Source organism: Lotus japonicus, chromosome 4 (genome assembly GCF_012489685.1).
Source record: "Lotus japonicus ecotype B-129 chromosome 4, LjGifu_v1.2".
Lineage (NCBI taxonomy): Eukaryota > Viridiplantae > Streptophyta > Magnoliopsida > Fabales > Fabaceae > Lotus > Lotus japonicus.
Genome location: NC_080044.1, coordinates 22,075,309 through 22,090,507, shown reverse-complemented (window position 1 = coordinate 22,090,507; position 15,199 = coordinate 22,075,309). Strand labels below are relative to the sequence as shown.

General features: G+C 39.5%; 1 protein-coding gene across 1 annotated transcript; it reads left to right on the top strand.

The window, feature by feature from the left end:
* The first annotated feature begins 2,896 nt into the window (after positions 1-2,896).
* Positions 2,897-5,953, top strand: LOC130712486 (uncharacterized). Its single transcript, XM_057562316.1, has 4 exons — positions 2,897-3,048; positions 3,148-4,193; positions 4,896-5,141; positions 5,709-5,953. The coding sequence occupies exons 1-4, from the start codon at positions 2,897-2,899 to the stop codon at positions 5,951-5,953; spliced, it is 1,689 nt and encodes a 562-aa protein (XP_057418299.1).
* The last annotated feature ends 9,246 nt before the right edge of the window (positions 5,954-15,199 follow it).

Below are 15,199 nucleotides of genomic sequence, written 5' to 3'. Positions count from 1 at the left end.
TCTCTTTGGACCAATGAAAACTGAATCCATTGGAGGAAAGAAGTATGGGTTAGTTATTGTAGATGACTATAGCAGGTGGACATGGGTAAAGTTCCTAAGGCATAAAGATGAAACACACACTATGTTTACCAACTTCATCACTCAAGTTCAGAAGGAGTTCCAAACTTCAGTGATTACTGTCAGAAGTGATCATGGTGGAGAATTTGAGAACAAAGCTTTTGAAGAATTGTTCAACTCTCAAGGAATCTCTCACAACTTCTCCTGTCCTCGCACTCCCCAACAAATGGAGTTGTTGAAAGAAAGAACAGAACTCTTCAGGAGATGGCTCGCACCATGATGCAAGAATCAAGTATGGCCAAGCACTTCTGGGCAGAAGCAATCAACACTGCTTGCTACATCCAGAACAGAATCTCCATCAGACCTATTCTGGAGAAGACTCCTTATGAGCTATGCAAAGAAAGACAACCTGATATTTCTTACTTCCATCCATTCGGAAGTACTTGCTACATGCTCAACACTAAGGAGCAATTGGGTAAATTCGATTCTAAAGCTTTAAAATGCTATTTTCTTGGTTATTCTGAAAGATCTAAAGGTTTTAGAATTTATAATATTATTCATCAAACTGTTGAGGAGTCTATTCAAATTAGATTTGATGATAAGCTTGGCTCAGAAAAGTCAAAGTTGTTTGAAAGATTTGCAGATTTAAGCATTGATTGTTCGGAAGCAAATCAACCAAAGAACAGCTCAGAGGATGTTGCTCCAGAGGCAGAAGCATCTGAAACTGCTCCAACAACTTCTGATCAACTTCAGAAGAAGAAAAGAATAGCTGTCTCTCATCCAGAAGAACTGATTAAAGATGCTCCCGTCAGAACCAGGTCAATGCTCAAACCTTCAGAAGAGAGTCTTCTGAGTCTGAAGGGACTTGTTTCTCTCATTGAGCCCAAATCAGTTGATGAAGCTCTTGAGGACAAAGGTTGGTTTCTGGCAATGCAAAAAGAGCTAGATCAGTTCACCAAGAATGATGTATGGACCCTAATGCCTAAACCCAAAGGTTTCCATGTCATAGGAACCAAGTGGGTATTCAGAAACAAGCTGAATGAAAAAAGGAGAAGTAACAAGAAACAAGGCAAGACTGGTGGCTCAAGGCTACAGTCAACAAGAGGAAATTGACTACACTGAGACCTTTGCTCCGGTAGCAAGGCTTGAAGCTATAAGGCTACTGATCTCCTTCTCAGTAAATCACAACATCATTCTCCATCAGATGGATGTCAAGAGTGCCTTCCTCAATGGCTACATTTCTGAAGAAGTGTATGTCAAGCAACCTCCTGGCTTTGAAGATGACAAATATCCAGATCATGTTTACAAGCTCAAGAAGTCACTCTACGGACTGAAACAAGCTCCCAGAGCGTGGTACGAAAGGCTTAGCTCTTTTCTTCTACAGAATGAGTTTGTAAGGGGTAAAGGTGACAATACTCTTTTCTGCATAACCTATAAGAATGATATTCTTATAGTTCAGATTTATGTTGATGACATCATTTTTGGTTCTGCTAATCCCTCCTTGTGCAAGGAATTTTCTAAGTTGATGCAGGCTGAATTCGAAATGAGCATGATGGGAGAACTGAAATACTTCCTGGGAATTCAAATAGATCAACGACCAGGAGTCACCTATATCCATCAGAAGAAGTACACCCTGGAACTTCTGAAGAAGTTCAACATGAGTGACTGCAACATCTCTAAGACTCCAATGCATCCAACATGCATCCTTGAGAAAGAGGAAGTTTCCTCTAAAGTTTGTCAGAAGCTCTATCGTGGAATGATAGGCTCTCTTCTTTACTTAACTGCCTCCAGACTTGATATATTATTTAGTGTGCATCTCTGTGCTAGATTCCAATCAGATCCTAGAGAGACTCACTTAACTGCTGTTAAGAGGATCCTCAAATATCTGAAAGGAACCACTAACCTTGGCTTGATGTATAGAAAAACATCAGAGTATACACTTTCAGGTTTTTGTGATGCTGACTTTGCTGGAGACAGAGTGGAAAGAAAAAGCACCTCTGGAAGCTGCCATTTTCTTGGAGCAAATCTTGTTACTTGGTCAAGTAAGAGACAGAACACAATTGCTCTATCAACTGCTGAAGCAGAGTATGTCTCAGCTGCCACGTGTTGTACACAAACCATATGGATGAAGAATCATCTGGAGGACTATGGTTTGTCTCTGAAGAAGGTTCTTATTTACTGTGACAACACAGCTGCTATCTCACTCAGCAAGAACCCCATTCTACACTCAAGACCAAAGCATATAGAGGTAAAGTATCATTATATTCGTGATCATGTTCAGAAGGGCACTCTATCATTAGAGTATGTTGATACTGACCATCAGTGGGCAGATATTTTCACTAAGCCCTTAGCAGAAGATAGGTTTTTATTTATTCTTGAAAACCTGAATATGGACTTTTGTCCAGAGTACCTCTTCAGAACTTCTGACCTTGGTACCTCTGAAGTCATCAGATGTTACGCTCTTCAGAAGTTACTCAATCAGAAGCACTTAACCCACTGGTTAAACTTCAGTGGTAGGCAACAACACACGTGTCACTTCATTTGTGACATAGTTCCTTGAGTCGTGTGGTATATCTGCTATAATGATGATGCCTACTCTCCTCCACTATGCTATTTTCTGACAATCTATTTTAGAACCGTTGATCTTACTTTTGACTATTTTCTCTTCCTAAAATCTCAACGGTTACCATTTAACCCACTATACGCACTCTACACACACGATCTCCCACACACTCACACATACGGTTTTCAAACTCTTCGTATGCATTGCATTCACTCTTACTCCCTTCTCCAATATTCCTCTCCTTCTCTGAACCCTAAACCTCTCTACCGGAAAATCATGGGCAAATCGAGGAAATCAAGAGCAAGTGCTACTACTTCTTCCAAACAAACCACCACAGACCAAGAAACTCAGAGATTTGAAGAAGCTCAGAAGATTCTGGACACACCCAATGTGGTCACTTGTGTCAAGAAAGCTGGAGATTTGGTTGTGTGCCACGAAGCAAGAATGGACTTCGACAACCTGGCTGATCATGGGTTTGATATCAGGGATCAAGTCAACTTGCAAGGATGGTCTGGTTACTTCAATAGGCTCTGTGGACCGATTTACACCAAGCTGGTAATAGAATTCTGGAAAAATGCAGTTTGCAACGACTACTATGTCGTCTCCCATGTGCTGGATAGGAAGATTGTAATTTCAGAAGAATCCATTGCCAAGCTACTGGGTATGGAGTTCCAACAGGGAAAAAGGATTAAGAATGTTGATGCTAATATTGCTGGGATGAAGACTAAAGTGAATAAGGAAATTTATGACAATTGGTCGCAAACAAAGACCAAGTATGGAATAAAGGATCTGAAGCCCTTAATGAAAATCTGGCAGAAGATCTTCATCTACTACATTCACCCTAGAACTGGAGGAACTGATTACCTGAATGCAACTCAGAAGGTAATTATGTACTATATCTCTACGAGTGAACCTATATGTCTGCCATTTCTGTTATTCAACTATCTGAAGGAATGCATTGAGAAGTCAAGGACAACAGCTTCTGAGAACAAGAGGTCCATCTCTTACATTCCTTATGGAAGGTTGCTATCTGACATCTTTGTTCAGAACAAACTTGTCAAGACACTATCAGACCTTGGACTTCATGAAGATCTGACCATGTCAATTGGCGATGCTCTCAATGGAACCAAGCTGAAAAGGATGCAAATCATTGAGAAAGTCCAAGTTGAGCCCTCAGAAGATACATCTGAAGAGGTTCGTCAGAGGAACTATCCTGTTGATGACTTTCCTCTCTGGTCCAGGAAGGATAACCCTGCAAGCATTCTGGAATATGTAAGAATGCTCAGAAGAAATGGAGATAAAATCACTCTTGAAGAGTTTGTCAAAACTCTTCCTGAGAGTCCTCCTGAGATGCCAACAAGGAGATCAAAGAAAACAACCAGCAAGCCATCAGATCCCAAGGGCAAAGGGATTCTGATAGAGGAACCTAAAAGGAAGAAAGCTGCATCCAAGTCAGTAGTCATCAGGGAATCAGTTCCAGAACCCTCTCCTAAAAGAACTCCAGAAGAGTCATATGAGGAATCTCAATCTGATGTCTCTGAAAGCTCTGAGAAATCCTTGGAAGAATCCTCAAGTGAGGAGACAGAAGATGATGATGTCCCTCTGGCCAAGAGGCGAAAAGTTATTTTTGAGGAAGAAGATGAGCAGGATGACCATGAGATCATCCAGAATGTGCTTCAGGTTATAAGGGAATCTTCAGAAGCTGAAGAATCCACGGATTCTGATGAAGTACCCTTGGTGAAGAGAAGGAAACTGCCTCTGAAGGGTCCACTTCAGCAGAAAGAGGCAGAATCACAGCAGGCATCTGACCTTGCTTCAGAAGCACAAAGGGAAAGAAGATCCAAAAGCACTTCTGATCCTGCAAGGGCTGTAAAACTCACCAGAACCACTTCCATCAGAAGTCCAAGTGAGGTAATTACTGAAAGCATTAACTCTGACTCTGCTTTAGTAGTTATTCCTGAACAACCCCTGCCTATATCTACATCCATGCCTACCTCAACCCAAACAGCACCCACTCAGCCTGAAACACAAGCTGAAACACAAGCTCCTTAATCAACCATCCAAACAGCTACCACTACCATCCCTTCCATACCAATTCACACCTCTTCCACATCTACCACAACTGAACCTGTACCTCCTTTCAATTCCTTCATTCAAGGTATTGTTCAAAGTCAGGCTAATCTGAGAACCTTGGTTCAACAATTCACTCCCAAGCCTCCATCCACTTCACACACCCTCCTCATAACCCAAACTGGTGAGATCCCTGCTGAGGCAGAAAAAGAGGATGATGATGTTCATATCCTTGAACCGCCCTTCAATGTGGAGCCTCTTCAACAAGTAGCTTCCAATTTTGAAGACCAGCTTCAAGTTGCTCCTGAGTCTTCCTATGTGTCTTTGTCCAACTACTCTGCAGTCAACTCACGAGATCTGAGTTTTACTTCACCTGAGAAGACTGCTACCTCAAGGCCACGACAAGTAACGATCTCTGAAGCTGAGCACATGGATGAATCAGATCACTCAGGCATAGAGAAGGATCATGAGATTGATTCTATTCCCTCAGAACAACCAAGACCTGATAGCTCAAATGCTTCAAGCTCCAATGCACCCAGAACTCCTCAGCCTGTTCTGACCTTGGAAACCTCCTTCAGACCTCAAAATCTTACTCAACTCATTCAGGAGTTCTCTGAAGAAGCAACCAGAAGACTGACATGGTTATATCAGGTAACTGATAATCAGTTTGATGCCTCTCTAGTTCATGGTCTATGGTCTGCTTTCGAAAGATGGTCGGAAGGCAAAGCTCATGAACTTCAGAAGCAGCTTAGCAGGGAGAAACGACTAAGAGTTCATGATGCGTCTGAGAGGGCCTATGAGCAAAGGCAGCGAGTGCTACACAGAGTCTGAGCACCCTTGAGAAGAGCTATGGCTGAAAGACAATATGTTGTCTCTGAATGTACCTCAGAAGATGCTGAGATGCTTCCAGCAGAGGTTGCAGAAGACAGCTCTGACGGCATTGTCATTCTGGAAGATGCAGATGCTAATGAAGTTGAGAAGCAAGGGCCAATTCAAGTTGATACTGCAATGTCATCAGAGGCTGAAGTTGCTACTCATGCTCCAGCTACAGAAGTTCCTACTTCTGCTCCAGCTCCAGAAGTTACTACTCTTGCTGCCAGAATTGACCGTATTCAAGATGATCAGCAGAGACTGTTTCAGATGGTTGAGCAACCAGGACTAGTTCAGATTGAACAGAGCAGGCAGATTCAGGAATCCTCCCGCAGAATGGAAGATATGATGAAATTTTTGATCGAGCATTTTCCCTCTTCTTCCAAGCCTTGAAACCCCTCTCATCTATCTTGCATGCATGTATTTGCTTTGAATGCATTTATTTTATGTTGACTATGTTAATTTCTTATTCTATTATTCAATGCACCGTCCTTTTAGTAACTCACATGCTTTTAAAATTTGTTAAGTTTTATGCATGTTTTTCTGTTACTTTTTCTCCTTATAATCCCTGCCATCCTTCTTCTCCATCACACCGAATTCACTTCACAATCAGTCATTTCAATATTCTCTTCCTTCTTGTTCAAGAATGACTTCTGTCGAATTAATTTCTGAACTCAAGACTATGGTATTTGACCAAGTCTTTCCATGGAGCGTTAACCTATCCATTTCTCAGATTTCTCACGCTCTTGAGAAGATTGAGAATCTTCTTAAGTGTTGGCTGACATCTCATCAGACTCTATGTCTTCAGAACCTTCAAGAAGTTCTGAATGACATCCTTCGTCTGACCACTTGCCGGAAGGACGTTGAAGATCAGCTCCAGGGCATTTGTATGCTTCTGGAATTTGAAGAAGACCACAATGAAGCAGATCGAGATGCTGTCCAGGAGAATGCAGCTCTGAAGGAAGAACTGGCTACCCAGTTAGCCTCAATTGATCAAGACTTGCGTCCCCTCCATCTTCAACTTCTCTCCATGAAGACTTCTCGTGCTTTCCTATGTATCTAGGCTTAGTCTTCTTCATTCCTCTCTATCCTCTGTACTCTTTCTCCGTTCAGCAATAATAACAGCTTTCCTTGCATCATTTACTTGTTTGTTATTGTTGTTTGTGTCTTTGTTTTTCGCTCTTTTTTATTATGACAAAAAGGGGGAGTACATAAAATGGTTTTGATAAACTCTTTTAATATTATAAAACCAGTAGAGGAGAATAAGTATCAATACTTATAGCACATAGATATTGTCAAGCGTCTCAAATAAGGAATACATTTTGTTCATATTCTGAACTAATTTTGCCTCTAACGCCTCATTCCAATTAAATCTGGACAAGACTCTATGTTTTTATGTGATCTACGCAAGTTCTGAACCATCACTTCTGATGAGTATACATCCTTATACGCGTATCTTCTGATCACATCACCAAGACTCCCAATCTAGACTCTTCATCATCTCATCAAGTTATAGATTCAGGGGGAGTCACGGGGAGACCCCAGCTCAGAATCAGGTGTTATCCCAGATTCAGAAAGAGCAATAATAACCGTTACACAAGGATAAGTTTAATTTCTGATCTCTTCTCTCTTGTGTATTCAGTTTATTGTTTAAGAATTGTTCATCAAAATACATGTTTTGTCATCATCAAAAAGGGGGAGATTGTAAGATCAAGTTTTGATCAGTGGTTGCATCTCTATATTTTGATGATTACAATTAAGGTTTGTGATGATGAACAATTGTGGTACCCTAACGTTTGTCTTTTTTAGATGTGACAAACAGGTTCTGAATCTGATCCAAGCCTATTTATTCATAAGAAGAAGAACCAAGGGATACTAAAAAGAGAGCTCTAAAGCGTACCATGTTCGTTCAGAACAGTGGCAAATCCTTCAGAAGTTCTGAAGATACAAGCTCTCAAGAGGTTCTGAAGAACCAGAGTCAGAAGTTCTGAAGACCAGATGTTCCAGTGGAACGGCCAGAAGCAGAAGACTCAAGTTCTGAAGACCTGCAAGAAGTTGGTTCTGAAGACCCAAGCTATTCTAGCTCTGAAGTTCAGAAGTTCTGAGGAACTTGTTCAGAAGCAGAAGTTGCAAGGTCAGGAGAATCCAAGCTTTAATCTGACGAAGATCAGAAGCTTCACCAACGTTCATCTGAAGCACTTCAGATCTCAAGTCAATTGGTGAAAGGACAGGTCGCTATCATCGTACAAGTCTCAGTCTGTCCGCCACCTACCTCGTGCAGCCTAGCAGTCTGATATTACAAGATTGCCACTCCAACGGACAAAACCCTAGCAACGGCTACATCACAAGTCTTGGAGTATATAAAGGCTGAAGAAAGAAGAAAGAGACTAAGAAACTTTACTGAAATCATTCAACATTTTACGAACCAATCTCTTAGCATTATTTCTTCACTGTTCTTAAACATCTGAGTTTACTATTAGCTTTTTAGAAGCACTCATTGTAAACCCGAAACCTTTTACATCATATTGTAAAGTTCCTTAAGAGACCAAGGTTGGTCGGATCTTGAGAGGACTGAATCAAGGTTGATTCAGTGTTTGGCTAGTCTTAAGAGGATCGGTAGATCAGCTTCTTAAGAGGATACTAGTGAGAAAATCAGTGTATTGTTAGTCACTTAGTGTAACGCCCCGATTTCCAAGGGTTACTTAGTGATTCGAAAGTAAATTAATCATGCTAATGAACTTTTGAAAACATAAAAATGAAGGTATATTTTTTTTTCTTTTGAAACATAATACTTTGTAATACTTTCCAAAACATGCTCTACGATGAGTAATAAATACCCAATAATAAGTACCCTTACATCAATGTATATAATTACAACATATACTCCAAAAGGAAAATAAACTAAAAGGCTCATATGCCCATCGAGCTCCCCGCAATCTCCACACGGCTAATCTCTGAATCGGTAGCTCGTCGTCACATCATTTCCTTGCGGCGTCTCCTCGCATGTGTCCATCGGTCTCCTGCTCATCCTTTAGAGCGGCGTCGTCGAAAATTTATAACAGAGAAAAGGTGCAAGGGTCAACTTCTTATACCACAAGGCCATAATTAGGACGTGCACACATACGAGCAAGTAAGAGCATGCATATTCACATATATATTCACCTATCAAGAATCTTACCAAACGGCATACTAATACATCCCTAAGGAATTCTAGATGTAGCATAAGATAAGGAAAACACTTCAACAAGAAGGGCACAAGGCCCACAACCACACGTTGCACCTTATAGGGAAATTCAATCGTCTAACACAAGCCACAAGACAACAACCAATGTTCTTACGTCAACGACGTTCAAGGGAACCTATGTGTCTCTATATTGTTAGCGTATGCAATATGCTTGATGCTCAATGCACACCATGATCCGGATAAACGCCAACTCCATACCAGGCAGGCGGGACAAGGACCCTTCCCATGCAGTCACTTGCCACTTATCTAATGACCCTTCCCATGCAGTCATTAGCCAACACCTCGGTGTACCCTATCCAAGCGGTACCCTCGGTCAATGCAATGATATGCTCCATGAATTAGTCAAACAACGAAGTTATAATCTTCTGTCGATCGATGACGACTCCACCACACCTTAACATGAGTGATCGGGGTCACCAACTCATAGGTGTCACCAGCTATCCGTCGCCACGGTAGCCCAAGCATCGTAGGTTCCACATTCGATCTCATTAGATCAATATCGCCCATACAACGCTTATCATTCGATAAATATCAGGGCATACTATATCATGCATCATAGGAACATAATTCAATACTTACATTCATCATGAACATCCTAAGAGAGTTCATCATGTCATATTCAACAAGTAGTCATGCATTCAACAAGTAAGCATGTTCTCAACAAGTAATCATGCTCTCAATATCAAGGCACTTAAGCATGTTCATAAGCAATTTCTCATGTTAATCAAGCATTCTTAACTCATAAAATTCATGTATATCATGCATATAATTCAGGGCAACAAAACAGCAGAAAATGGTAGAATTAAAATTGAAAACTGTATTAAACTAGCAATCTAAAAATTATGAAACTTTCACAGATTTAAGGAATTTAAGTTAGCTTTCAAATAAAATTGGTTTCACCCGATTTGGACTCATATCCAAGGAGTTATGCCCAAAACAATATGAACTGTCCAGCTTACTCGGCAGCAGAAAAAGGGGTGAACTAAAATTAAAAACTGTATTGATATAGCAATCCAAAATTTATGAAACTTTCACATACTTAAGAAATTTAAGTTAGCTTTCAAATAAAAGTGGTTTGACACAATTTGGACTCGTATCCAAGGAGTTATGCCCAAAACAGTTCAAAGTAGCAAAAAAACAACGTCACTTGGCGCTGGAGGGACAGAAGTCCCACGCATGTGCGTCGTTTATTCACGCACATGCGCCCATAGCTGCAGGTTCCCCACGCATGTGCGCCAGCTACCCACGCACATGCGTCGCGGTTCTGTACCTCTTCCGAGTTTCATACATTTTCTCACTTTTAACTTGATTTTTAGCCCAAGACTTAACCTTTAAGTTTCCATCCATGATTATAAGGATCATACAACATACTAAGCTCATTCACATTAGTATTCCAAGGTCTTAACATGTTCATCGTCATCATACAAATCTCATGCAATCCTAACACACAATTCGTGCACGCTAAAGTCCAAGACCCGAAGTGCCCTTACCTCGATCGTTGTCTTTCTCCTTAACTTCTCTAGTCTGATTTCCTTCCTAGCCTTTAGCTCCTCGTAATGAAATGAACAAGGTGTTCTTCACCTTGAATGCTAACTCTTTTGTGAAGGAATGGAAGACAAAAGATGATTTCTTGGTGGTGTTTAGAGATGATGAAGATTTCAGTTTTTGGTAAGAAGGATGAAGATAAGATGAAGATGATGTTTACTCTCTCTCACTTATCTCTCTAAAGTCCTCTCATTTCCTTTACTTTGGTTCAGAAATCTGATGGGAAGCTTCTATGATAAGGTGATGGATGTTTCCCTAGGTGAAAGGTGGCTTGCACTTTTGGCTTTGGTTGATCTTCCCATGCACACTACTTATGGTAAAGCAATCATGATACTAACCTTTTGACCTTGGTTCATGAGCCTACCCTAATAGCCTTTCTCTCCACACTCAACATCTGAACACTCAACCCCAAGATCAGATATTTTCTGGCCAATTTCGTGATTGGCTCGTTTACGAGTCGAACTCGACTCGTTTTCGAGCCGAAAACACTACCGGGCGAGATTTTTGACCTTATATCGATATTACAGTCAAAATTCTCGAAATTACGCGTAGATCATCGTAATGATAAGGAAAATATTTATTTCACATTCGAATAATAATTCGATGACAAAAGGGCGCTCTAGGCGAAACACGTCGGTTCGACCGTTTTCCGTAGTGCAGCCGAATTCTCCGACGAACGAAGAATGAAACACTTGGAAAATAACATCGATATTAATAATCAAAATACTACCTTCCTAAGATAAAATTCATCATACAAGGTCACACCCATAAACATCACATTAACCGAGCATTAAAGCACTAAACCGAGAAATTGACCGAGTTTATTTCTCTTAAACGTTCACGGGTCTTACATTTCTACCCCCCTTAAATTAGTTTCGTCCTCGAAACTACAAGTCTAAAGGTAGCTCTAACTACCGCACTCTCTTCTATTCACCCGAAGTATCACCTCTATCTAAGCTCTTGGTAGCACATCCACAAACCACCACTTAGGAAAAAAAAAATCAACTTGACGCCGAAAGCTCCTTCTCTAGCTCGATAATTACAACAAAATCCAAACCCTAGCTTCTTGATCACATCTCACTGAATCTTAAGTCTCGCATACTCATAGCAAGATTCCTCAATCCCTATGATCTAAACCGTTCTCAAGTCCAAATCTCTGCTTTCCCCTCACCTATCAACTTCTAACGTGATTCCATTTCTTAACTCCACATCCTCTTCCATAAACATCAAGAACTTAATCCCCAACTCATTTTCCACCCTCTAACAATAAAAAACAATTAATGCCAACTTTCTCACTCCTCTCATCACAAAGGAATACACTTAACTCGAAATCGAATCTTCTAAGCTATTCATCCTCTAACAATTTCCCCTAGGATTTCACACAACCAAACATTGAATCCCTCGACTTAGTCTCTCTCTACTTGGAGCAATCGTGTGAAATAACCAATTAAGGATCTCACAAATTGGGATTCTGTTTCAAACACTAGCATCAAACAAAGTTGAATCAGGACAACAGAAGCAGAGGCCCGCCGCCATGAAAGGAAGAAGGAGCAACAGAAGGTTTAAAATAGAGAAGCCCCCACCCCTTGTAGTGGAAGGGGTGGCGCTGAAAAACCAAACGCTAAACACCTAGCAGAGTTAAAGATGGGTTTTGTTTAAACCTTTTTCCTAATGATATTTGAATTGAAATGAGAAATAGTTCTAAGATTAAGATAGTTATCTTGTTATTTATACAAATTATAGTAGATTGTCAATTAAATTAAAACTAATTAAAAAATTAATTAAAATTAAAATATATTATGTAATAATTACTAACCAATTTAATACCAAAGAAAAAGGAAATACTCAAGTGGTAAGAGCTAGGAGACATGTGGGTTGGGTGAGGAGGTCTAGGAATCAATTCCTAGAGGGTTCAATTTATCTTTCCGATGAAAAAAATAATAATTTAAAATATATTTATTATTATTCGAGTAGCGAAACATTAGATATTTAAAAGGAATTATATTTGAAATTTAAAACACAATAATTTAGGCACTCATTTAAAACAATAATAATTTGTAATTTAAATGTTAAAAATTATTTTAATTGAGGTGCACGATGGGATAGGTGTTGCGCGACTCCTTGGTATAAAAGAGGTTTCCTTATTTGTGCAGACAATTGTGATCCTTTTTTGGCAGAATTATAAGGTCTAAGGATGCGACTTTCGTTGCTCTGGGATAGGGGGTATATGAAGGAGCAGTGTGACTCTAACTAATTGGAGTTAGTTAAAGCTCTTCAGAGGGATGTTCTCATTCGGTGGTTGCCTCAAGAATTCGATGGGTGAGTGGAAGGGGGGGTTTTATGGCTTCTTTAATGACTCTCATATACTCCAACTTGAGTTGTTGGCAATTTTCTATGGTCTCTCCTTTGCTTGAGATCGTGGCTACAGGATGGTGGAATGTCAGTCTGATTCTCTGGATGCTGTCAACCTTGTTTTGTCTGAGCCTCCGTCGACTCATTTGTACGCTCTATTGGTTTGGGACATCAAAGAGCTTCTAGGGAGACCTTGGAGTGTTGATTTCCATCACACGCTGCGCGAGGGGAATGCTTGTGCTGATTTCTTGGCAAAATTGGGAGCTCAGCGGGATGAGGCTCTTGTGGTTGAAGAGAACCCGATTGCGGAATTGAGTTTGCTTCTTCTAGCTGATGCCTTAGCCATCTCCTCTTTGAGGCCTTTGTTCGGGTTCCTTGCCCGTTTTTTTCTTTTTCTTTATGAGCTGTACCAAAAAAAAAGAGGGATGTTCTCATATTTCTTATGTATGCTAGTTCCTTTATGGACCTATATCTTCTTCTCTCGCGAGATTGGAACGTGTGAATTCACCATATAGGTCGGGGAGGCTAATGGTCCTGCAAATTGCCTTGTAGTTTCATTGTTTTATTTTCTTGTGCGCAAAAAAAAAATGTGTGAGAATATGACATGTGGAATAATGACCCACGCAAAGAGTGGCTCTTATAATTAAAAAAAATTAATTAAAAACAGGAATTGAAGGTATGAAAAACGGTAGAAAGGGGGGGTTTGAATAACGTTTTCAGTATAAAACTTCCACCTTAAAGATTTTGACAAATCTTTCGAGAACTTAAGTGCTAAAGATAAGAGATAGAAAAGCACACAAGGATTTTATCCTGGTTCACTTGATAAATCACTCAAGCTACTCCAGTCCACCCGTTAAGGTGATTTCTTCCTTCTTAGAATGAAGGCAATCCACTAATCAGGTAAGAGTTACAACTGCACTTGAAACCTACAAGTGACTAACAATTACACTGACTTAGCTCACACTAAGATTCACTCTCTTAGTCTTCTCTAGGATCCGATCAACCTTGATCTCCTAAAGGAACTAAACAAACTGTTTATCAAAGAATTGTTTACAAGAGATTTGCTTCTAAAAAGCTAATAGTAAACTCAATGAATTTCAGATGAAAGAAAACTTAGAAGATTTTGAATATGTCTTGCGTATGTGAATGCTTCTAGCCGTTTCTTTCAGTCTTCAGCCTCTTTATATACTCCAAGGATTAGGGTTTGAACGCTGCATGGAAATGCTACCGTTGGAGGGCAGTTCTGGAAATTCCAGCTTCTGCTGTGTCTGAGACTGTTAGGTAGGTCGTCAGGATAGTACTGTTGCTTTTGTACTTTGAAAGTGACTTGACCTTTAGACCTAGGAGACTTCTGATCAGGGGAATGCTTCATATTGGAACTTGTGAAGCCGGTTGATCAGAGTCAGAGGGAAAGCACAGATCCTCTGACCGTTGTATCTTCTGATTCTGAACTCAGAGGGAAGTACATGGTCTTCAGAGTTTCTTGCTTCTGGACTTCAGAGTTTCCACTATACAGCTTCTGTATCTTCAGAGTCTTCTACACCATCAGAACATCTGAGCCTTCAGTGTTTCTTGGTTATCAGAACTTCTGGATCTTCAGAGCTTCTAGTGACTGAGTCCTCATCAGAGTTTGTGTAACTTCAGAACTTCTGAAGCTTTTCCACTGTTCATACTGAACATGGTGAATGCGAAAGCGTTGCTTGGGTCACTCTTTATAAACAGTGCTTCTGATTTGTGTGAGATTGAGTTGAGGTCAGAGCCTGTAAATAGCACACTCAGAAAAACACGTTAGAGTACCACAATTGTTCATATCAAAAGGTTAACTTGTAATCATCAAAACATAGAGTTGTACTACTAGATCAAAACTTGATCTTACAGGAATATATTAATGATAGTGTTTTGAGAAAATGACATGTGGCATACTGTCAACTCAAAAGGGTGATCACCTATTAATCATTTCTTGTTAGATTAAAATAGTTATCTTGTTAGTTATTCTTAAATATTAATGTTTTTAGCGATCAATCATTATGATATTAGATTAAGATATTTATCTTGTTAGTTATTTTTAAAATATAATGTTGTTAGCTATGAATCGTTATGATATTAGATTAAAATAATTATTTTGTTAATTATTCTTGTATAAATCTTATTAGTTGTTAATCATGATTTTGTTATATTAATGTTAGTGTTGAGGAAATGACATGTGACATTCTTTCCACTCAAAAGGGTGACCTATCAATCATTTGTTGTTAGATTAAAATAGTTATCTTGTTAGTTATTCTTAAATATTAATGTCTTTACCTATCAATCGTTATGATATTAGATTAATGTAGTTATCTTGTTAGTTATTCTTAAATAAATCTTATTAGCTATTATTCGTGATCTTGTTAGATTAAGATATTCATTTTGTTAGTTAATCAAATCATAGCGTTTGAAACTAAAAACATTACACATTTTTTTGTCCCTAACGTTAATGAAATGAGTGGTATTAGTCTCTC

Excerpts from the sequence above, each read along its gene's own strand:
- LOC130712486 (XM_057562316.1), top strand. The coding sequence starts at position 2,897 with ATGGGCAAATCGAGGAAATCAAGAGCAAGTGCTACTACTTCTTCCAAA. Across the intron at positions 3,049-3,147 it reads AAAGCTGGAGATTTGGTTGT|GCTCTGTGGACCGATTTACA; the intron begins GTGCCACGAAGC and ends TTACTTCAATAG. Across the intron at positions 4,194-4,895 it reads ATCCTTGGAAGAATCCTCAA|AAAAAGAGGATGATGATGTT; the intron begins GTGAGGAGACAG and ends CTGCTGAGGCAG.